This window comes from Oryctolagus cuniculus, chromosome X (assembly GCF_051225735.1).
Source record: "Oryctolagus cuniculus isolate XC-2025 breed Fujian yellow rabbit chromosome X, ASM5122573v1, whole genome shotgun sequence".
NCBI lineage: Eukaryota > Metazoa > Chordata > Mammalia > Lagomorpha > Leporidae > Oryctolagus > Oryctolagus cuniculus.
The window spans coordinates 133,691,857-133,717,269 of NC_142888.1; the positions used below are offsets into that span (position 1 = coordinate 133,691,857).

General features: G+C 38.5%; 1 protein-coding gene across 13 annotated transcripts in view; it reads right to left on the reverse strand.

The window, feature by feature from the left end:
- Positions 1-25,413, reverse strand: part of LOC149119780 (trimethyllysine dioxygenase, mitochondrial-like) — a 110,969-nt gene that overhangs the window by 21,946 nt on the left and 63,610 nt on the right. For 8 of the 13 annotated variants that reach the window (XM_089324593.1, XM_089324600.1, XM_089324595.1 and 5 more), the window contains one exon: positions 22,090-22,326. In XM_089324593.1, the coding sequence (XP_089180719.1) occupies positions 22,090-22,326 (237 nt within the window). Of the gene's footprint in view, positions 1-15,998; positions 16,145-22,089; positions 22,327-25,413 lie in introns of those variants that run through there. The other 5 variants (XM_089324591.1, XM_089324601.1, XM_089324590.1 and 2 more) reach the window with 3 other exon arrangements.

Genomic DNA, 25,413 nt, shown 5'->3' on the forward strand with positions numbered 1-25,413 from the left:
TGTAAATGGAAGGGGAGAGGGAGGGATAAGGGGAGGGTTGCGGGTGGGAGGGACGTTATGGGGGGAAATCCATTGTAATCCATAAGCTGTACTTTGGAAATTTATATTCATATTCTGATTTTGCTACTTGCAAATAAAGATGTCAAAAAAATTTAAAAAAAAAATTGACACTCTTGTTTATGGCCTCGGTAATCACCCTAGGCTCTTGTCATGAGCTGCCAAGGCTATGGAAGCCCCCTGAGTTCACTGACTCCGATATATTTAGACAAGGCCATGGTCAAAGTGGAAGTTCTCTCCTCCCTTCAGAGAAAGGTACCTCCTTCTTTGATGACCCATTCCTTCCACTGGGATCTTACTCGCAGAGATCTTTCATATAGGTTTTTTTTTCCCAGAGTGTCTTGGCTTTCCATGCCTGAAATACTCTCATGGGCATTTCAGGCGGATCCGCATGCCTTAAGGGCTGATTATGAGGCCAGAGTGCTGTCTAGGACATCTGCCATTCTATGGGTCTGCTGTGTATTCCACTTCCCATGTTGGATCGTTCTCTCCCTTTTTTATTCTATCACTTAGTATTAGCAGACACTATTCTTGTTTATGTGATCCCTTTGGTTCTTAGTCCAATCATTACGATCAATTGTGAACAGAAATTGATCACTGGGACTAGTGAGATGGCATTGGTACATGCCACCTTGATGGGATTGAATTCGAATCCCCTGGTATGTTTCTAACTCTACCGTTTGAGGTAAGTCAGCTTGAACATGTCCCGAATTGCACATCTCTTCCCTCTCTTATTCCCACTCTTATATTTAACAGAGATCACTTTTCAGTTAAGATTCAGCGCTTAAGAAGAATTGTGTACTGATTACAGTATTCAACTAAAAGTATTAAGTAGAACAAACAAAAAATATACTAAGAGGGATAACATATCAAGTTGCTCATCAACAGTCAGGGTGAGGGCTGATCAAGTCACCATTTCTCATAGTGTTCATTTTACTTTAACAGGTTTCCTTTATGGTGCTCAGTTAGTTGTCACCTATCAAGGAGAACAAGTTGTATTTGTCCCTTTGGGATTGGCTTATTTCACTCAACATAATGTTTTCCAAATTCCTTACAGGGATCACTTTTCAGTTAAAATTTAAACACCTAAGAATAATTGTGTGTTAATTACAGAGTTCAACCAATGGTAGTAGAACAAAAAAAAATACTAAAATGGATAAAGCATTACATTGTACATCAACCGTCAGGACAAGAGCTGATCAAGTCACTGTTTCTCACAGTGTCCATTTCACTTCAACAAGTTTCCCCTTTGGTGCTCAGTTAGTTGTCGCCGATCAGGGAGAACATATGATATTTGTCCCTTTGGGACTGGCTCAATTCACTCAGCATGATGTTTTCCAAATTCCTCCATCTTGTTGCAGATGACTGGATTTCATTGTTTTTGACTGCTTATAGTATTCTATAGAGTACATGTCCCATGATTTCTTTATCCAGTCTACTGTTGATGGGCATTTGGGTTGGTTCCAGGTCTTAGCTATTGTGAATTGAGCTGCAATAAACATTAAGGTGCAGACAGCTTGTTTGTTTGCCAACTTCATTTCCTTTGGGTAAATTCCAAGGAGTAGGATGGCTGGGTTGAATCGCAGGGTTATATTCAGGTTTCTGAGGAATCTCCAGACTGACTTCCATAGTGGCTTAACCAATTTGCATTCCCACCAACAGTGGGTTAGTGTCCCTTTTTCCCCACATCCTCGCCAGCATCTATTGTTGGTAGATTTCTGAATGTGAGCCATTCTAACTGGGGTGAGGTGAAACCTCATTGTGGTTTTGATTTGCATTTCCCTGATTGCTAGTGATCTTGAACATTTTTTCATGTGTCTGCTGGCCATTTGGATTTCCTCTTTTTGCAAAATGTCTATTGAGGTCCTTGGCCCATCTCTTAAGTGGGTTTTTTTTTTGATATTGTGGATTTTCTTGATTTCTTTGTAGATTCTGGTTATCAACTCTTTATCAGTTGCATAGTTTGCAAATATTTTTTCCCATTCTGCAGGTTGCCTCTTCACTCTCCTGACTTTTTCTTTTGAAGTACAGAAACTTCTCAATTTGATGCAATCCCAATTGTTAATTTTGGCTTTGACTGCCTGTGCTTCTGGGGTGTTTTCCAAGAAGTCATTGCTGGTACCTATATCTTGCAGGGTTTTTCCAATGCTCTCTAATAATTTGATGGTGTCAGGTCATAGATTTAAGTCTTTAATCCATGTTGAGTGAATTTTTGAGTAAGGTGAAAGGTAGGGGTCTTGCTTCATGCTTCTGCACGTGGAAATCCAATTTTCCCAGCATCATTTATTGAATAGACTGTTTTACTCCAGGGATTGGTTTTGGATCCTTGATCAAATATGAGTTTGTTGTAGATGTTTCGATTGATTTCTGGTGTTTCAATTCTGTTCCATTGGTCTATCCATCTGTTTCTGTACCAGTACCATGCTGTTTTGATTACAACTGCCCTGTAGTATGTCCTGAAATCTGGTATTCTGATGCCTCCAGCTTTGTTTTTGTTGTACAAGATTGCTTTAGCTATTCGAGGTCTCCTGTGTCTCCATATGAATTTCAGCATCATTTTTTCCATATCTGAGAAGAAGGTCTTCGGTATCTTGACTGGTATTGCATTGAATCTATAAATTGCTTTTGGGAGAATGGACATTTAGATGATATTGATTCTTCCAATCCATGAGCATGGAAGATTTTTCCATTTTTTGGTATCCTCTTCTAATTCTTTCTTTAAGGTTTTGTAATTTTCGTGGTAGAGATCCTTAACGTCCTTGGTTGAGTTTATTCCAAGGTATTTGATTGTTTTTGTAGCTATGGTGAATGGGATTGATCTTAGAAGTTCTTCCTCAGCCGTGGCATTGCCTGTGTATACAAAGGCCATTGATTTTTGTGCATTGATTTTATACCCTGCTACTTTGCCAAAATCTTCTATGAGTTCCAATAGTCTGTTAGTAGAGTTCTTTGGGTCCCCTAAATAAAGAATCATATCATCTGCAAAGAGGGATAGTTTGAGTTCTTCCTTCCCAATTTGTTTCCCTTTAATTTCTTTTTCTTGCCTAATAGCTCTGGCTAGAACTTCCAGAACTATATTGAATAGCAGTGGTGAGAGTGGGCATCCCTGTCTCATACCAGATCTCAGTGGAAATGCTTCCAACTTTTCCCCATTCAATAGGATGTTGGCTGTGGGTTTTTCATAGATTGCTTTGATTGTATTGAGGAATGTACCTTCCATACCCAGTTTGCTTAGAGTTTTCAACATGAAAAGTGTTGTATTTTATCAAATGCTTTCTCGGCATCTATTGAGATAATCCTATGGTTTTTCTTCTGCAGTCTGTTAATGTGGTGTATCACATTGATTGTTTTGCGCACATTAAACCATCCCTGCATACTAGGGATAAATCCCACTTGGTCTGGGTGGATGATCTTTCTGATGTGTTGTTGCATTCTATTGGCCAGAATTTTATTGAGGATTTTTGCATCTATGTTCATCAGGGATATTGGTCTGTAATTCTCTTTCAATGCTGCATCTTTTTCCAGCTTAGGAATTAAGGTGATGCTGGCTTCATAGAAAGAATTTGGGAGGACTCCCTCTTTTTCAATTGTTCTGAATAGTTTGAGAAGAATTGGAGTTAGTTCTTCTTTAAATGTCTGGTAGAATTCAGCAGTGAATCCATCTGGTCCTGGGCTTTTCTTTTTTGGGAGGGCCTTTATTACTGTTTCAATTTCTGTCTCAGTTATGGGTCTGTTTAGGTTTTCTATGTCTTCCTGGTTCAATTTAGGTAGGTTGCATGTGTCCAGGAATCTATCCATTTTTGATAGGTTTCCCTGTTTGCTGGCATACAAGTCCTTGTAGTAATTTCTGATGATTCTTTTTATTTCTGTGGTGTCTATTGTTACGTTTCCTTTTTCATCTCTGATTTTATTGATTTGGGTCTTTTCTTTTTTTAGTTAGTTGGGCCAATGGGGTGTCAATTTTGTTTATTTTTTCAAAAAACCAGCTCCTCGTTTGGCTGATTTTTTGTAATGTTTTTTTGGATTCAATCCTGTTGATTTCTTCTCTGATTTTAATTATTTCTCTTCTCCTACTAGATTTGGGTCTGGTTTGCTGTAGGTTTTCTAGATCCTTGAGGTGAATTGAAAGCTCATCTATTTGGTGCCTTTCCAATTTCTTGATGTAGGCACCTATTGATATAAACTTTCCTCTTAACACTGCTTTTGCTGCGTCCCATAAGTTTTGGTATGTTGTGCTGTTATCCTCATTTACTTCCAGAAAGTTTTTGATTTCTCTTTTGATTTCTTCTATGACCCACTGTTCATTCAGGAGCATGTTGTTCAATCTCCATGTGTTTGCGTATGCTCTAGGGATTCCTGAGTTGCTGATTTCCAACCTCATTCCTTTATGGTCTGAGAAGCTGTATGGTATGATTCTAATTCTTTTGAATTTGCTGTGACTTGCTTTATGGCCTAGTATGTGGTCAGTCCTAGAGAAGGTTCCATGTACTGCTGAGAAGAATGTAAAATCTTTAGCTGTAGGATTGAAAGTTCTGTATAAATCTGTTAGATCCATTTGGGCTATAGTGTCGTTTAAATCTACTGTCTCCTAGTTGATCTTCTGTCCTGTTGATCTGTCTATTTCTGAGAGTGGAGTATTGAAGTCCCCCAGTACTATTGTATTGGGGTCTAAGTCTCCCTTTAAGTCCCTTAACAAATCTTTTAAATAAACCGGTGCCCTGTATTTAGGTGCATATACATTGATAATTGTTATATCTTCCTGTTGAATTGATCCCTTAATCATTATATAGTGTCCCTCTTTGTCTCTCTTGACAGTTTTTGTGGTAAAGTTTATGTTGTCCGATATTAAGAGGGTTATGCCTGCTCTTTTCATTTCTGTTGGCATGGTATATATTTTTCCAGCCTTTCACTTTCAGTCTGTGTGCATCTTTGTTGGAAAGATGTGTTTCTTGTAAGCAGCAAATAGATGGGTTTTGTTCCTTAAGCCAGTCAGCCAATCTGTGTCTTTTAACTGGACAGTTCAGGCTATTAATGTTCAATGTGACTAATGATAAGTGGTAACTTTGCCCTGCCATTTGCCAAAGATAAGTTCTAATATATGCTTCAAATTCCCTGTGATCTTTTGCTGTGAGGTTTCCTTCCTTTACCTTCTTTCATATTGATGACCGTGTTTCTGTGTTTCTGTGTGCAACACATCTTTAAGCATCTTTTGCAGGGCTGGACAAATGGCGACAAATTCTTTCAATTTCTGTTTGCTGTGAAAAGTCTTTATTTCACCTTCATTCACAAATGAGAGTTTTGCAGGATATAATATTCTGGGCTGGCAGTTTTTCTCTCTTAGTACCTGGGCTATATCTCACCATTCCCTCCTAGCTTGTAGGGTTTCTGATGAGAAGTCAGCTGTGAGTCTGATTGGAGATCCTCTGAGAGTAATCTGACGTTTCTCTCTTGCACATTTTAGGATCTTTTCTTTATGTTTCACTGTGGAGAGTTTAATTACAACGTGTCGTGGTGAGGATCTCTTTTGGTCGTGTTTATTAGGGGTTCTGTGAGCTTCCTGTACTAGGATGTCTCTGTCCTTCTCCAAACCTGGGAAATTTTCTGCTAATATCTCACTAAAAAGGCCTTCTAATCCTTTCTCCCTCTCCATGCCTTCAGGAACTCCTAGAACCTGAATGTTGGGTTTTTTAATAGTATCCTGAAGATTCCCGACAATATGTTTTAGATTCCTAATTTCCTCTTCTTTTCTTTGGTCTGACTGTATCCTTTCCTGTTCTCTGTCTTCTAAGTCCGATATTCTCTCTTCTGCTTCACCCATTCTGTTTGTAAGGCTCTCTATTGTGTTTTTCCTTTGATCTATTGAATTCTTCACTTCATTATGATTTCTCGTCACTATCACAGTTTCCTGTTGTACTAGTTGTTTTGTTTCATTTTGATTCCTCCTTAATATTTCATTTTCACGAGAGAGATTTTGTATCTTGTCCATTAAGGATTTCTGTAGTTCAAGAATTTGTTTTTGAGAACTTCTTAATGTTCTTATCAATTTTTTGAGATCTGCTTCTTGCATTTCTTCTATCTCATCATCTTCATAATCTTGAATTGGGGTGTCTTTTTCATTTGGGGGCGTCATAGTGACTTCCTTGTTTTTATTACCTCGGTTTTTGCGTTTGTTTTTTGGCATATTGGAGATATTTGGTTTCTTCACTGTGGTGCTTTTTCTTGTTATACTATGACTCTAGATTAAGTGGACTGTCTGTTTTTGATGGAGCCTTAGAGGTTTGAGATGGGTGTGGCCTGAGAGCTCTGTTTGGTGTGCCAAAGGTGACACTCCCAGGTTAGGTGTGGTAGATCTCTCTCTCTTTCTTTCTTTTTTTGATTCAAAAGGGAAGTAATTCCACACTGCTGAATGAATTTGGAGGTAGTTAGCAGGCAAATTATATACCCACAGGAGCCACCCACATGGGAGACCCAGATGAAGCTCCTGGCTATGGCCTGGACCAGTGCTGGCCTTCAGAAGATAGAAGATCTCTCTCTGTGTGTGTGTGTAACTCTGACTTTCAACAATAAATAAATAAATCTTTAAAAAAGAGAGAGGTACTAATTCTGGCAAGGATGTGCAGAAAGGGGAACTGTTATACACTGTTGGTGGGAATGTAAATTACTGCAGCCACTGTGGAAAACAGTGTAGAGACTTCTTTAAAAACTAGAGGTAGACCTGCCATATGACCCAGCAATCCCACTACTGAGTATGTACCCAAAGACATGATCTCATTGTACCAGAGATACCTGCACCACCATGTTTCTGCCAGCATTGTTCACCATAGCCAAAATATGGAATAAACCAACATGTCCATCATCAGATGAATGGATAAAGTAAATGAGGTACATATACACAATGGTATACTATTCTGAAATAAAATGTTAAAATACTTTGTTTTTATAAAACGGGTCAGTCATCATAATCAAGTGGGATTTATCCCAGGGATATAAGAATGGTTCAACATATGCAAATCAATAACTGATACATACATTAATGGAATGATAGACAAAACCATATGGTCATGTCAATAGATGGAAGAAGATCATTTGGCAAAATTCAACATGTTTTCATGATAAAAATCTCAACAAATTAGTTATATACCTCAACACAACAGAGAATATATATAACAAACTAAAAGCTAATATCCAACCCAATGATGAAAAGTTGAAAGTGTTTACTCTAAGACCAGAAACAGGACAAGGATACCCACTCTTGCCACCTGTATTCATTATGGTGCTGAAAGCCCTAGCCAGAGTAACTGGGCAAGAGAAAGCAATAAAAGGCACCTGCATTAGAAAGGAGGAAGTCAAATTTTCCATGATTACAAAAGACATAATCTTACATAAACCCTAATGACTCCACCAAAAAAACTTTTAGAGCTAATAAAAGAATTCAATAAAGTTGCAAGATGCAAAATCAACATACAAAAGACAATAGTTTCTATATGCTAGCAGTGACTTACCTAAAAAAGAAATTTAAAAATCTCATTAATAATAATTGCAGGATGTGCTTGAGCAACTTCATTTTTAGAGATACTTTCACTAAAGTGAAACCAACAACTTTATACTTTCGTTGCATCTTGAACTCAAATATCCATTTTTACCAGCAGGAGCCTACAACATAGCACCTTAGTACCTTTTCTCATCTGCTTTAAGTAAAATGATTTGTCAAGAGTTTGACATTGGGGGGAGGAGGCAAGATGGCGGAATAGGAAGGGAGCACACTGATAGTCCGGGGAGAGACAGTTTAATAAAAGTGGAGATACTGCAGGTTCAAGGAAGAGTAGGGGAGGAAACAGCAGAAGAAACTCTTCCGGAACAAGTGATACACAGTGGAACTGCGTGGAGAGTGTGGGAGCTCACAGTTCGGGACACCAGTGGCAGACTCAACACACCAGCGCTGGAACGCGAGGTGAGCCGAACCGCAATAGCCCGAGACACCGGCAGGCAAGCGGAAAGAGGAGACTAGAGGGAACGACCCCCGGGGGGGGGAAGTTCACCAGGCTAACTGGAAGAGAGAGAGAGAGAAAAAAAAAGGTGACTGGTATGGACACGGGTTTCTCTCTCTCCACTCACCTCTCAAAGGCGAGCAAGACAAAGAGCAGGTGCCATCTTGGACATACGTCATAAGCAGAGCGACCTCAGGTCTGCACCGGCCCTGAGCCTAGCAGAAAAACCTGACTCTGGGCAGGGTGAATTAACAGGAGATTAGGACCTAGTAAATTTGTGGTGCTACTGAACTGAGACTGTGAAAAAAGAGACGGTGGGGGAGAGAACTCACAGAATTCACGTGAGTACTCTCCAGAGACGCTACAATTCCATAACTTTGGCAACCCAGTGGGAGACTGAAAGAGAATCTGAGCCCACCCTGAGGGCAGAACAGATTCCCTGTGTGGTCCTTGGGAAAGAGCTTCTGATCTCTGGCTCCTGTGGGTATATAATTTGCCTGCTAACTACCTCCAACTTCATTCAGCTGTGCAGAATTACTTCCCTTTTGAATCAAAAAAAGAAAGAAAGAGAGAGAGAGAGATCTACCACGCCTAACCTGGGAGTGTCACCTTTGGCACACCAAACAGAGCTCTCAGGCCACACCCATCTCAAACCTCTAAGGCTCCATCAAAAACAGACAGTCCACTTAATCTAGAGTCATAGTATAACAAGAAAAAGCACCACAGTGAAGAAACCAAATATCTCCAATATGCCAAAAAACAAACGCAAAAACCGAGGTAATAAAAACAAGGAAGTCACCATGAAGCCCTCAAATGAAAAAGACACCCCAATTCAAGATTATGAAGATGATGAGTTAGAAGAAATGCAAGAAGCAGATCTCAAAAAATTGATAAGAACATTAAGAAGTTCTCAAAAACAAATTCTTGAACTACAGAAATCCTTAATGGACAAGATAGAAAATCTCTCTCATGAAAATGAAATATTAAGGAGGAATCAAAATGAAACAAAACAACTAGTACAACAGGAAACTGTGATAGTGACGAGAAATAATGAAGTGAAGAATTCAATAGATCAAATGACAAACACAATAGAGAGCCTTACAAACAGAATGGGTGAAGCAGAAGAGAGAATATCGGACTTAGAAGACAGAGAACAGGAAAGGATACAGTCAGACCAAAGAAAAGAAGAGGAAATTAGAAATCTAAAACATATTGTCAGGAACCTGCAGGATACTATTAAAAAAACCAACATTCGGGTTCTAGGAGTTCCTGAAGGCATGGAGAGGGAGAAAGGATTAGAAGGCCTTTTTAGTGAGATATTAGCAGAAAATTTCCCAGGTTTGGAGAAGGACAGAGAAATCCTAGTACAGGAAGCTCACAGAACCCCTAATAAACACGACCAAAAGAGATCCTCACCACGACACATTGTAATTAAACTCTCCACAGTGAAAAATAAAGAAAAGATCCTAAAATGTGCAAGAGAGAAACATCAGATTACTCTCAGAGGATCTCCAATCAGACTCACAGCTGACTTCTCATCAGAAACTCTACAAGCCAGGAGGGAATGGCGAGATATAGCCCAGGTACTAAGAGAGAAAAGCTGCCAGCCCAGAATACTATATCCTGCAAAGCTATCATTTGTGAATGAAGGTGAAATAAAGACTTTTCATAGCAAACAGAAATTGAAAGAATTTGTCGACACTCGTCCAGCCCTGCAAAAGATGCTTAAAGATGTGTTGCACACAGAAACAAAGAAACACGGTCATCAATATGAAAGAAGGTAAAGGAAGGAAACCTCACAGCAAAAGATCACAGGGAATTCAAAGCATATATTAGAACTTATCTGTGGCAAATGGCAGGGCAAAGTTACCACTTATCATTAGTCACATTGAACGTTAATGGCCTGAACTGTCCAGTTAAAAGACACAGATTGGCAGAATGGGTTAAGGAACAAAACCTATCTATTTGCTGCTTACAAGAAACACATCTTTCCAACAAAGATCCATACAGACTGAAAGTGAAAGGCTGGAAAAAGATATACCATGCCAACAGAAATGAAAAAAGAGCGGGCGTAGCCATCTTAATATCGGACAACATAAACTTTACCACAAAAACTGTTAAGAGAGACAAAGAGGGACACTACATAATGATTAAGGGATCAATTCAACAGGAAGATATAACAATTATCAATGTATATGCACCTAACTACAGGGCACCGGTTTATCTAAAAGATTTGTTAAGGGAATTAAAGGGAGACTTAGACCCCAATGCAATAGTACTGGGGGACTTCAATACTCCACTCTCAGAAATAGACAGATCCACAGGACAGAAGATCAACAAGGATACATTAGATTTAAACGACACTATAGCCCAAATGGATCTAACAGATATCTATAGAACTTTGAATCCTACAGCTAAAGATTTTACATTCTTCTCAGCAGTACATGGAACCTTCTCTAGGATTGACCACATACTAGGCCATAAAGCAAGTCTCAGCAAATTCAAAAGAATTAGAATCATACCATGCAGCTTCTCAGACCATAAAGGAATGAAGTTGGAAATTAGCAACTCAGGAATCCCTAGAGCATACGCAAACACATGGAGATTGAACAACATGCTCCTGAATGAACAGTGGGTCATAGAAGAAATGAAAAGAGAAATCAAAAAGTTTCTGGAAGTAAATGAGGATAACAGCACAACATACCAAAACTTATGGGACGCAGCAAAAGCAGTGTTAAGAGGAAAGTTTATATCAATAGGTGCCTACATCAAGAAATTGGAAAGGCACCAAATAGATGAGCTATCAATTCACCTCAGCATCTAGAAAACCTACAGCAAACCAGACCCAAATCTAGTAGGAGAAGAGAAATAATTAAAATCAGAGAAGAAATCAACAGGATTGAATCCAAAAAAACATTACAAAAAATCAGCCAAACGAGGAGCTGGTTTTTTGAAAAAATAAACAAAATTGACACCCCATTGGCCCAACTAACTAAAAAAAGAAGAGAAAAGACCCAAATCAACAAAATCAGAGATGAAAAAGGAAACGTAACAACAGACACCACAGAAATAAAAAGAGTCATCAGAAATTACTACAAGGTCTTGTATGCCAGCAAACAGGGAAACCTATCAAAAATGGATAGATTCCTGGACACATGCAACCTACCTAAATTGAACCAGGAAGACATAGAAAACCTAAACAGACCCATAACTGAGACAGAAATTGAAACAGTAATAAAGGCCCTCCCAACAAAGAAAAGCCCAGGACCAGATGGATTCACTGCTGAATTCTACCAGACATTTAAAGAAGATCTGACTCCAATTCTTCTCAAACTATGCAGAACAATCGAAAAAGAGGGAGTCCTCCCAAATTCTTTATATGAAGCCAGCATCACCTTAATTCCTAAGCCGGAAGAAGATGCACCATTGAAAGAGAATTACAGACCAATATCCCTGATGAACATAGATGCAAAAATCCTCAATAAAATTCTCGCCAATAGAATGCAACAACACATCAGAAAGATCATCCACCCAGACCAAGTGGGATTTATCCCTGGTATGCAGGGATGGTTTAATGTGCGCAAGACAATCAATGTGATACACCACATTAACAGACTGCAGAAAAAAAACCATATGATTATCTCAATAGATGCCGAGAAATCATTTGATAAAATACAACACCCGTTCATGATGAAAACTCTAAGCAAACTGGGTTTGGAAGGAACATTCCTCACTACAATCAAAGCAATCTATGAAAAACCCACGGCCAACATCCTATTGAATGGGGAAAAGTTGGAAGCATTTCCACTGAGATCTGGTACCAGACAGGGATGCCCACTCTCACCACTGCTATTCAATATAGTTCTGGAGGTTCTAGCCAGAGCTATTAGGCAAGAACAAGAAATTAAAGGGATACAAATTGGGAAGGAAGAACTCAAACTATCCCTCTTTGCAGATGATATGATTCTTTATTTAGGGGACCCAAAGAACTCTACTAAGAGATTATAGGAACTCATAGAAGATTTTGGCAAAGTAGCAGGGTATAAAATCAATGCACAAAAATCAACAGCCTTTGTATACACAGACAATGCCATGGCTGAGGAAGAACTTCTAAGATCAATCCCATTCACAATAGCTACAAAAACAATCAAATACCTTGGAATAAACTTAACCAAGGACGTTAAAGATCTCTACGATGAAAATTACAAAACCTTAAAGAAAGAAATAGAAGAGGATACCAAAAAATGGAAAAATCTTCCATGCTCATGGATTGGAAGAATCAATATCATCAAAATGTCCATTCTCCCAAAAGCAATTTATAGATTCAATGCAATACCAATCAAAATACCAAAGACATTCTTCTCAGATCTAGAAAAAATGATGCTGAAATTAATATGCAAGCACAGGAGACCTTGAATAGCTAAAGCAATCTTGTACAACAAAAAGAAAGCTGGAGGCATCACAATACCAGATTTCAGGACATACTACAGGGCAGTTGTAATCAAAACAGCATGGTACTGGTACAGAAACAGATGGATAGACCAATGGAACAGAATTGAAACACCAGAAATCAATCCAAACATCTACAGCCAACTCATATTTGATCAAAGGTCCAAAACCAATCCCTGGAGTAAGGACAGTCTATTCAATAAATGGTGCTGGGAAAATTGGATTTCCACGTGCAGAATCATGAAGCAAGACCCCTACCTTTCACCTTACACAAAAATCCACGCAACTTGGATTAAATACTTAAATCTATGACCTGACACCATCAAATTATTAGAGAGCATTGGAAAAACCCTGCAAGATATAGGTACCGGCAATGACTTCTTGGAAAACACCCCAGAAGCACAGGCAGTCAAAGCCAAAATTAACAATTGGGATTGCATCAAATTGAGAAGTTTCTGTACTGCAAAAGAAACAGTCAGGAAAGTGAAGAGACAACCGACAGAATGGGAAAATACATTTGCAAACTATGCAATCGATAAAGGGTTGGTAACCAGAATCTAAAAAAATCAAGAAACTCCATAAGATCAAAACAAACAACCTATTAAGAGATGGGCCAAGGACCTCAATAGACATTTTTCAAAGGAGGAATTTCAAATGGCCAACAGACACATGAAAAAATGTTCAAGATCACTAGCAATCAGGGAAATGCAAATCAAAACCACAATGAGGTTCCACCTCACCCCAGTTAGAATGGCTCACATTCAGAAATCTACCAACAATAGATGCTGGAGAGGATGTGCGGAAACAGGGACACTAACCCACTGTTGGTGGGAATGCAAACTGGTCAAGCCATATGGAAGTCAGTCTGGATATTCCTCAGAAACCTGAATATAACCCTACCATTCAACCCGGCCATCCCACTCCTTGGAATTTACCCAAAGGAAATGAAATTGGCAAACAAACAAGCTGTCTGCACATTAATGTTTATTGCAGCTCAATTCACAATAGCTAAGACCTGGAACCAACCCAAATGCCCATCAACAGTAGACTGGATAAAGAAATTATGGGACATGTACTCTACAGAATACTATACAGCAGTCAAAAACAACGAAACCCCGTCATTTGCAACAAGATGGAGGAATTTGGAAAACATCATGCTGAGTGAATTAAGCCAGTCCCAAAGGGACAAATATCATATGTTCTCCCTGATCGGCGACAACTAACTGAGCACCAAAGGGGAAACTTGTTGAAGTGAAATGGACACTGTGAGTAACAGTGACTTGATCAGCTCTTGTCCTGACGGTTGATGTACAATGTAATACTTTATCCATTTTAGTATTTTTTTTGTTCTAGTACCATTGGTTGAACTCTGTAATTAACACACAATTATTCTTAGGTGTTTAAATTTTAACTGAAAAGTGATCCCTGTTAGGAATTTGGAAAACATTATGTTGAGTGAAATAAGCCAATCCCAAAGGGACAAATACCACTTGTTCTCCTTGATAGGTGACAACTAACTGAGCACCAAAAAGGAAACCTGTTAAAGTGAAATGAACACTATGAGAAGCGGTGACTTGATCAGCCCTCACCCTGACTGTTGATGAGCAGTTTAATATGTTATCCCTCTTAGTATTTTTTTTTGTTTGTTCTACTTAATACTTTTGGTTGAATACTGTAATCAATACACAATTCCTCTTAAGTGCTGAAACTTAATTGAAAAGTGATTGCTGTTAAATATAAGAGTGGGAATAAGAAAGGGAAGAGATGTGCAATTCGGGACATGCTCAAGCTGACTTACCTCAAACGGTAGAGTTAGAAACATACCAGGGGATTTGAATTCAATCCCATCGAGGTGGCATGTACCAATGCCATCTTACTAGTCCCAGTGATCAATTTCTGTTCACAATTGATCGTAATGATAGGACTAAGAACCAAAGGGATCACATAAACAAGACTAGTGTCTGCAAGTACTAGCTGAGAGAATCAAAAAGGGAGAGAATGATCCAACATGGGAAGTGAGATACACAGCAGACCCATAGAATGGAAAATGTCCTAACAGCACTCTGGCCTCATAATCAGCCCTTAAGGCATGCGGATCCGGCTGAAATGCCCATGAGAGTATTTCAGGCATGGAAAGCCAAGACACTCTGGGGAAAAAAAAAAAAAACCCTAAATGAAAGATCTCCGCGAGTGAGATCCCAGTGGAAAGAATGGGTCATCAAAGAAGGAGGTACCTTTCTCTGAAGGGAGGAGAGAACTTCCACTTTGACCATGGCCTTGTCTAAAAATGATCAGAGTCAGTGAACTCAGGGGGCTTCCATAGCCTTGGCAGCTCATGACAAGAGCCTAGGGTGATTACTGATGCCATAAACAAGAGTGTCAAATTGTTAAGTGAACCACAGGAGTCACTGTGCACTTACTCCTCATGTAGGATCTTTGTCCTTAGTGTGCTGTACATTGAGATTTAATGCTATAACTAGTACTCAAACAGTATTTTTCACTTTATGTTTCTGTGTGGGAGCAAACTGTTGAAATCTTTACTTAATGTATGCTAAACTGATCTTCTGTATATAAAGAGAATTGAAAATGAATCTTGATATGAATGGAAGGGGAGAGGGAGTGGATAAGGGGAGGGTTGTGGGTTGGAGGGACGTTATGGGGGGGAAGCCATTTTAATCAATATTCTGTACTTTGGAAATTTATATTCATTAAATAAAAGTTAAAAAAAAAGAGTTTGACATTGAATAGTTGATTTTTTAAATAGCCTTATGCTCTCATATATCTTCTCATAAATCTCCATTATGTAACACACCAAAGCATGAAGGACCAATACTTTCTAACTATACCATGATACCCTGTTTTGGCTGCTTTTTAAAATTTCCAAAGCTTCACCATAAATGTAATTTTTAGTGTTTTAATGATGACACCTAAGGTACATAAACATCCTCAAACAAACACAGAGTTATAAATGACTAATCCGGAGAAAACTTGAAACCCTCATGTTAATTCTTAAATGTAGTGTCTCTAACTTTTGACAGATTTGGTAGGCAGCCATGTTTTTGTGTCTGAAAATAGCTGGGGGCATGGTTAAGATTTTTTACATCAAGTGATTGCTATTATTGAGTGTTGCAGGTGATATGTTATTTTTAGTTTATTTGAAATGTCTAACTGAATGGGTGGGGGGAAGGGGAAGCAAATATGTGAAATTTGGAAGACCTTAGACGTTTTGGTAAGCAATTGTAATCTTCACTTACATTTTGTTTAAGAATATAAAAGGTTTATAATTAATGTAGCTAAATTAAACCATAACTCTTAGCGATTATAAAGCAGGTAATTATAGCCTGCAGAAAAAGTTACAATGTAAGAATTTTAAAAATAAGATCCTGACAATTTTGTTTAATTGTATTAATTTCTGTATTTATGTGGATTTATGAACAGTAAAATTTGAATGAAGTTAATATTGTCTAATATAAGTAAATGAGTCTGGATCTGTGATCCCCCCAAACTAAAAAGTACAGTACTTAGAGCCGTGTTCTTTATGGTTGTAGTGTTGATGTGTGTGCCTCTTTGAGCTACATGTGTGTGCACACACACATACACACACACACTAATATGCAGAGAATAAAGGAATCACACAGTTCCAAAGAAAACTGCAAAAAATAAAAATAGGCAAAATTTAGTCAAGTAAATTAAAGATCTGTACATGTAAAACTATAAAATATCAATAAAGGAAAGTAAATATCACACAGATAAATAGAAAGATACTCTGTGTTTTTAGATTGGAGGAATTATTATTGCTAAAATGTTCATAATATCCAAAGCTATGTATGGGTTCATTGCAATCCCTATAAAAAATTCATTGACATTTTTCACAGAAATAGAAAAAATCTTAAAAATCACTTGAAACCATGAAACACTGTAAATCCTAAAGCAGCTTGAGCAAAAATTAAAAAGCTAGAGGCATAATGATGCATGATTTCAAAATTTATTACATAGGGGCTAGTGTTGTGGCTTAGCAGGTAAGGATGACACTGGAATCCCATAAGAGCTCAAATTTGAGTCCCAGATGTTCTACATCTGATCCAGGCCCCTGCTAATGTACTTGGGAAAGCAGCAGAGGGTGCTTGGGCCCCTGCACCCATGTGAGAGGCCTGGAAGAAGCTCCTGGCTCCTGGCTTTGGCCTGGCCCAGCCCCAGCCATGTGGCTATTTGGAGAGCAAGCCAGCAAATGGAACACCTCTCTCTCTCTCTCTCTCTCTCTCTCTCTCTATCTCTATCTCTATCTCTCTCTCTCTTTCAACTCTGCCTTTCAAATAAATAAAATAAATGTTAAAAATTTATTACATAGCTATAGTAAACGAAACAGCATGGCACTGGTATAAAAAGACACATAGACAAAATGGAACAGAATAACATGTCCAAAAATAAGTCCACACATCTTACAGCCAACTGATTTTCAACAAAGTTGCCAAGAACACACAATGGGAGAAAAGACAGTTTTTTCAATAAACAGTGCTGGGGCAACTGGATATCTCATGTGGAAGAATGAAGTTAACCTCCACCTCACACACCATATACAAAAGTCAACTCAAAATGGATCAAAAATCTAAATGTCAGACTTGGTACTGTAGAACTAGTAGAAGAAAACATAAGGGAAAATCTTCACTGGCATGAACACCGACTTTTTGAATATGAGCCCAAAATTACAAGCAACAGAAGCAAAAGATAGACAAATGGGATTACATTAAACTAAAAAGCTTCTGCACAGCTAATAAAACAAATCAGAAGAGCAAACAGACAACCTATGGATGGAAGAAAATATTTTCAAAGCATAAATTTCAAAAGGAGTTAATATCCAAAATCTATAAGGAACTCAAACAACTCCATAAAATGAAAACACATATCCCAATTTAAAAATGAGTTAAGGATTTGAATAGAAATTTCTAAAAAGAAGATACAGAAATAGTCAACAGGCATATTAAGATATGCTCAAAATTACTAATCACCAGAGAAATACAAATTAAAACTACAATGAGATATCACCTCATCCTTGTTACAATGGCTATTAACAAAAAGGTGAAAGATTAAAAAAAATTGTAGTTAATTATGAAACTGACCATTCACCTACTGAATGACTCAATTGTTGCATTCCTGGGTATTCATTTGAGTGAAAATGAAAATACATATCCACAAAAACACTTTTACATGAATAGTTTTGGAAGCTTCCTATTTTTTTTAAAAAAGATTTATTTATTTGAAAGGTGGAGTTGAGAGAGAGAAAGAGAGAGAAAGAAGACTTCCATTCGCTAGTTCACTCCCCAGATGGCCTCAGCAGCTGACTCTGGGCAAAGCTGAACCAGAAACCAGGAGTTTCCTCCGGGTCTCCCATGTGGGTGCAGGGGCCCAAGGACATAGGCTATCTTACACTGACAGCTTTCTTAATAATAATGCCAAACTGGAACAATCCATGTGTTTATTCATTAAAAAATCAATTTATTCCAGAACAGGCAAAAATGGTTTATAGTGGTTAAAAAAAAATCAACCGGCGGTTTCCTCTGGGAGAAGTGTGCAGGATATGTTTGGGAAGAAGTATGAAGATGCTTCCTGTAGTGATAGTAATATTTTATACCTTGATAGGAGTTTGCATTACACAGGTATATGCAGTTTTCAAACCTTAGTAAATATATTTAATATTTTAAACATCATTGTACATAAATTATAACTTAAAACAAAAAAGTTTTAAACAAATATCGAACTTTACTTAATGAGGCATATGTTGAAGTATTGTAGTGGGACATGCACTGATATCTGCAATGTGTTTTAAAATACATTCAAATAATATTAACTGATAGATGGATAGATGAATAAAGAGATGGGTGATAAAGCAAGTATAATATTATCTTAATGGTAGAATCTTGATAGTAGGTCTATGGGCTTCCCCTCATAAATGCTTCCAACTTTTCTGTATACTTAAAAATGTTTTAATCAAATACTGGAAAAATATTGTGCACCTAGTCATTGTTTTAAGCAATACATATACTAGAGATGACTGAGGGATAGTTTCCCAGAGGAACTTAGCCAAGGGAAGTGAATTAGAATTTATATACTTCCTACTACAAACCAAAGGCCAAGTCAGGGGCAACAATTTTATTGTTATTTTCACAATGGATATATTGGGTAGTATTATTGTAACTGGAAACTCATCACTATAGGTTAAGTGACCTGTCCAAGGCCATAGATCCACAAAGGGCAGTCACAATTTCACACTGAAGCTTTTCTGATGGCACAGTCTACTTCTTGCAGTATGACAGGTTAAGTTTCACAGCTACTTCCACATTGCTTCTGCACCCCACATCTCCTTACCTGTCTTACTTTTCCTTTGTTATTTATCACCATTTGCTATGTTATATTCTTTCTTATTTATATTTTGTTAGCTATCTACTCCCACTAGAATGAGAATCCCACAAGGATCAGGAATTTTTGTCTGTTTTGCTCACAGTCGCATCTCCAGTGTTAACCCTCTGCCTGCAGTGCTGGCATCCCATATGAGCCAAAGTTCAAGTCCTGGCTGCTCCACCTTTGATCCAGATCACTGCTAATGTGCCTGGGAAAGCAGCAGAAGATGGCCCCCTCCACCCACATTGGAGACCCAGATGAAGCTGCTGGCTCCCGGCTTTTGCCTGGCCCAGCCTTTGCAGCCATTTGGGGAGTGAATCAGTGGATGGAGGAACTATCTCTGTCTTTCCCTCGCTCTCACTGCAATTCTACTTTTTAAATAAGTAAATAAATCTTTGAGAAAAGAAAAGAACAGGGCTGGGCTGTTCACAGATGTCTGTTAAATACTTGTTGAATAAATTGAAATAATGTGCAGTAGGAGCAGCTTGGGATCAGTGGAAATTGGAAGAGTAATTTATATGCAAAATAGCATAAGAAAAAACTTGGATGTAAGATTGAAAAAAATTGGGCCCAAAAAACCTGAAGAAGATTGGTATAGTTAGGGCAGAATGTGTGTTGGAAAACATGAACTGTACAAGGGTAAGGCTTCAAAGAATCAGAAGGGATGAGACAATGCAGAACCTTCTAAGTCATGAGGAAGACTCTGTTCTTCCTCTAAAACACATTGAGAAATCAACAAACAACAAATTCTGGCGAGGATGTGGGGAAAAAGGTAACCTAATCCACTGTTGGTGTGAATGCAATCTGGAAAAGCCACTATGGAAGACAGTTTGGAGATTCCTCAGAAATCTGAATCTAGTCCTACCATACAACCCCGCCATCCCACTCCTTGGAATTTACCCAAGGGAAATGAAATCAGCAAATACAAGAGTCATATGCACCTCCATGTTTATTGCAGCTCAATTCATAATAGTTAAGACATGGAATCAACCTAAATGCCCATCGACGGAAGACTGGATAAGGAAACTAGGGATGTGTACTCTATGGAATACTACACAGCGGTTAAAAAAACGAAATCCAGTCATTTGCAACTAAATGGATGAATCTGGAAAACATTCTACTTAGTGAAATAAGCCAGTCCCAAAGGGACAAATAACATGTGTTCTCCCTGATCTGTGCTAACTAACAGAACATCTAAAAGGTAACCTGTAGAAGTGAAACTCACACTACGAGAAGCAATTACTTAAACAGCCCTTGTCTTGACTGTTGAGGAACAGTTTATTAAGTCATTTTTAATCTTTTTTTCTATTTAACACCATTGGTTGAACTCTTTACTTAACATAGAATTAATCATAGGTGTATAAAGTCAATTGAAAATATTCCAGTTAAAAATAAGAGTGGGAATCAGAGAGGGAGGAGCTGTACAGATCAGCACACATTCCTAAGGGTGAAGCTAAAAACTTGCCATGGTACTCCAAGTCCCATTAAGCTGGGTGGCACTAACCCCATCTTATGTGATAAAGTGATCATATTAAGTGTAGAATTGATCATATAGATAGGACCAAAAGTGAAAGGGATCACATAAATAAGACTAAGTGTCTGTTAATAACATTAGATAGAATTAAAAAGGAGAGAATGTTCCAACAGGGCAAGCAGGCCACACAGCAGACTCATTGAATGACAAATGCCCTAAACAGCACTCTGACCTCAGAATAAGCCCCTGAGGCGTTCGGATCTGACTGAAAAATCCCATGAGCGCATTTCAGGCATGGAAAGTCAAGACATAGTGGCAAAAACTATGCTCTACATGAAAGATCTCTGTGAGTGAGATCCCAGTGGAAAGAAGGGGCCATCAAAGAAGGTTGTACTTTTCTCTGAAGGGAGGAGAGAACTTCCACTTTGCATATGGCCTTGTCCAAATACTGATGGAGTTTGTGGACTCAAAAGACTTCCATGGCCTTGTCAGCTCATGACAAGAGCCTCAGGTGATCACTGATATCATAAATGTTAATTGTTAAGTCAACAACAGGAGTCACTGTGCACTTACTCCCCATGTAGGACCTCTGTCCTTAATGTGTTGTAGTATAATTAACAGTAAGACTGGTCTTCAAACAGTACTTTATACTTTGTGTGTCTGTGTGGCTGCAAACAGTTGAAATCTCTACTTAGTATACAGTTGGTCTTCTGTATATAAAGTCAATTAAAAAGGAATCTTAATGAAAAATGGAATGAGAGAGGGAGTAGGAGGTGGGATGGGAATGGGGGTGGGAGGGCGGGAATAGGGAGAAGAAACACTCTATCCCTAAAAGCTGTACATACGAAATTTGTATTCGTTAAATAAAAACCTTGAAAAAAAGACATTGAGGAAATTCAGAAGGATCTTAACGGGGGAGCAATAAATTAAGCCTTGTGTTTTGGAGTGACTGCTCTTGCAATAGCATGAAAAATGAATAGTAGAAGGTTCACAGTGGAAGTAAGGAGACGAGGTAAAAGATTTTAGCACTGGTATAGAAGAAAACTAATAGTGGTCTCACTGAAAAAATTGTGGAATTGTGAATAGAAAGCAGTAAGTGGATGGTTGGAGAAAAAGTTAGGAGGCAGAGTTGATAAGAGTGGTTGGGTGGTATCAAGGAGAGGGAAAAGTTAGATGACTTGTCTTTCATTTGGGCCACTTGGTGGATGGAGGTGATAACCACTTAATCAATGAAACTGGAAAAACAAGTGGAGGAAAACGCTTAAAATGGGAGAAGATGGATGAGTTTTGCTTGAATATAACATGTTTTATGGTCCTACAAGCTATCTAAGTGGTGCTATCCAGCCAAAAATTGGATACACTGGCCAGGAGCTTCACATAAATCTGGCCTACAGACATAAATGTTTTTGTCATCATGCCTTTGGCTATTGAAGATGCTTGGTCACTGAAGAGAACTTAATAACCATTTTCCATTTTGACAGTGTTTTCATTTTAAACACACTACTTCCAAATTCTGCTATCCCAAAATGTAGTGTTCATTGGCTGTTGGTCTACTTATTATTCCACAAGAATTATAGTAAGAATGTAAAATGGTGTACAATAAAAATCCATATAATAGCAAGATTATATTGTGGTAGATTATAGGGATCTTAAGGATCTTCACTGCAGTAAAATGTTAATATTTGGTAAATTCATTACACTAGGGAATAGTTATTTGGTACTCACCTGATCAAATAGAGCTCTTTATTCCACGGGTAGATATTTAACACTGGCCCAACCCCGATCATGTGGTTCTGACATTCTCCAACATTTTCAATATATTCATGCTTCAATGGTACTTTGCTGAGGAGTTCAAATTCCTCAGGTGCCTTTTGAAGTACCTGTTCTGCTGCATAGAATCCATCTACCAGCAGTGTCCTGCCACCCGTTCCTTCATGCTTAAGACAGTGAAACACTTGAATACTAGAGTGCAAAGAAAAGAAAATTCTGTTCAGTGGAGAATAGAGAACATATCAAAATTACAGAAAATTATATATGAAATCATTTCTGAATCTGTGTCACTTTCTTTTCATAAAAAACAATTACAGCAATTGTGGCAAACAGTATGGAGATTCCTTGGAAATATGAAAATAGATCTACCATATGACACAGACATCCTACTCCTGGGAATTTACCCAAATAAAATGAAATCAGCATATGAAAGTTATCTGTACCCCCTGTTTATTGCAGCTCAATTTACAACAGCTAAGATATGGAATCAACCCAGATGTCTATCAACTGATGACTGGATAAAGAAAATGTGGTATATAAACACTATGGAATACTACTTGGCCATAAAAAGAATGCAATCCTGTCTTATATAACAAAATGAATGCAACTAGAAACCATTATACTTAGCGAAATAAGCCAGTCCCAAAAAGACAAAATTGTGTTTTCCCTGATCTGTGGTAACTAATAGAATATTAAAAAAGTGAGGTATATGAATGAAATTGACATTTTGAGATTTGATTATTGTTTATAGCCCTTGTCTCTGCTGTTGAGGAATGGTGTTTTTTTTTCTTCTTACTGTTTATTGAATACTTAGTGGAGGGTTGAGCTTATGATTACAAAATAAACTGAAAGTATGTCATTGTAAAACAAAAAAGGAAAGAAAGACATATGAGGTTTTCCCCCTCATATCCAATTGTACAGTTTGGAATAGCAATGTCACTGGAGATTTCTTCTAAATATACTTGATATGTATTGAAGCCTATATGTGCTGGGCCTGGGAATACATGAATAAGGTGTTTTTAATCATTTAATGTTTAGTTGTTTGTTTGAGAGAACAGAGATAGAGAAAGAGACAGAGGCAGAGAGAGAGGCAGAGAAAGAGAAAGATTCTATCAGCTAGTTCCCTTTTCAAATGCTCACAGCAGCTGGAGGTCAAAGCCAGGAGCCAGGAGCCAGGAGCCAGGAGCCAGGAACTTGATCAGGGTCTCAATAAAATATGATAGGTACTATAATAAAATTGTATTCAAGAGACAGACAATAAACAAAAGAATGATCTGCTCTGGTGGAGTGTTGTGTAAAGAAATGTTTTGGAGGAGGGTTTGGTGGCTTGGCTTAATCTTAAAGAATGAGCAAGAATTGGACTAGAATGAGATTGAGGTGCTGAGAAGAGAGCATTCCAGGCAAAGAAACAGTATGACCAAATATGCTGATGTAAAATCACAAGGTTTATTCAAGGAAGAAAGTCAGAAGTTCCTCTTGGCATAGCACTGAGAACAAAAGAATGATTTTAAACTGTGAAACTCTATGCTCATATTAACATTTTAAAGAGCTGACTATGGCAGTAGTGTGGACAATGGACTAGTGGAAAGCAAGATGACAAAAAGCTTTGAAAACAACTTGGATAATTTAAATAGTTGATAAATTATTGAGGGCTTGAGCTTAGAGAGGCATTTGATAGAGAAGAGTGCATACCTGAGAGACACTACAGTGGTAGAACTGGCAGGAGTTGATAACTATTTGATGTGGAGGATGAAGGACAGTCAAGAATCTAAAGTGACTCCAGTTTTCTCACCTGCACAGCTTTAAAGATGATAGTGCTATTTATTAAGACAGAGAGGCCGGCGCTGCGGCTCACTTGGCTAATCCTCTGCCTGCGGAGCCGGCAATATGTCAAATGCTCTAAATACATCATGTATTTTAATCCCTTAGCAACACTAATGGATAGGTTTTATTATTAATCTCATTTTACAGATGAAGAAGCTGAGGCACAGGGCGGTAAAATAACTTGTCCAAGATCATAAAGCCAGTACATGGGATGCAAATGCAAGTGTAGCTTATGCCATAACCTGAACTTTGAGGTCTTTTTTATTAACAATTATTTTAATTTAAGTCATACAAGTTTCATATATTTCATATATACAGATTTAGGAACTTAGTGGCTCTTCTCCCCCTACCCTCCCTCCCACCCATATTCCAACCCTTCCTCCCCATGCATCTCAGATTCCCACTCTTATTTTTTACAATGCTCTATTTTCAATATACTTAATTTTTGTATAGTTAACCCCACTCTGAGTGAAAAAATTCAACAAATAGTATGAAGAGAAATAAAACAAAACAAAACACTGTTCCTCAATGGAAGAGACAAGGGCTATAAGCAATCATTGATTCTCAAAATGTCTATTTCACTCCAAAACATTACATTTCAGCTTCTATAAGTTATGTTGGATCAGGGAAAACATGATATCTGTCATTTTTGGACTGGTTTATTTGACTAAGTACAATGGTTTCCAGCTGCAACAATCTTGTTACAAAAGACAGGATTTCATTTTTGTTTTTACAGCTGAGTAGTACTCCATAGTGTATGTGGGGAGCAATCCGGACTGGACTAAGTTACTGGAATTAAGACTTATTCTATGCATCTGCTCTCCCACAACATGGCGCTGGGAGAGAAGTAAACAGCTTCCGCACAGCTGCCTCCAGTTCAACCAATAAGCTGTAGGACTTGCTCCTGATTGGAGGAGAGCAGCGTACTCGGCGTGTGGGCAGCCGAGTTAGGATTGGCGGAGGAGGACTATAAAGGAGGAGAGAGACGGCATGCACCAGGAACATCTAAGGGGAACATCTAAGGGGAACACCTGTGCAGCTCCCCGAGAAAGCCGGCCGGCGGTGTGCCGCTCCCCTGCGGAAGTGGGGAATGTGGCCAGGGGGAACTGCCCTTCCACGGAGGTGGAAGGGACAGTAGCCAACCCGGGAAGAACCAGCAGCAAACCCGGGGAGGGCTGAGCAGACGAGAGAACAGCGCAGGGTCCTGTGTCGTTCCTCCACGAAGAGGGGGAGCGACATAATGGTGCCGTGACTCGGATAGGAAACCTGACTCGAATAGGAAACTTAGGACGGATAGGAAACTTAGGAGGAAAGAAACGGGAAGAACTGGGAAAATACCGGAGAGAGAGACTAGCAAACAGCCTAGGGAAAAGCCGGACGAAAAGGGTGCCGGAAGAAGCTATTGAAAGCCTAGGCATAGACTCAGATACGGACTACGGGGGGAAGCTGGGAGAA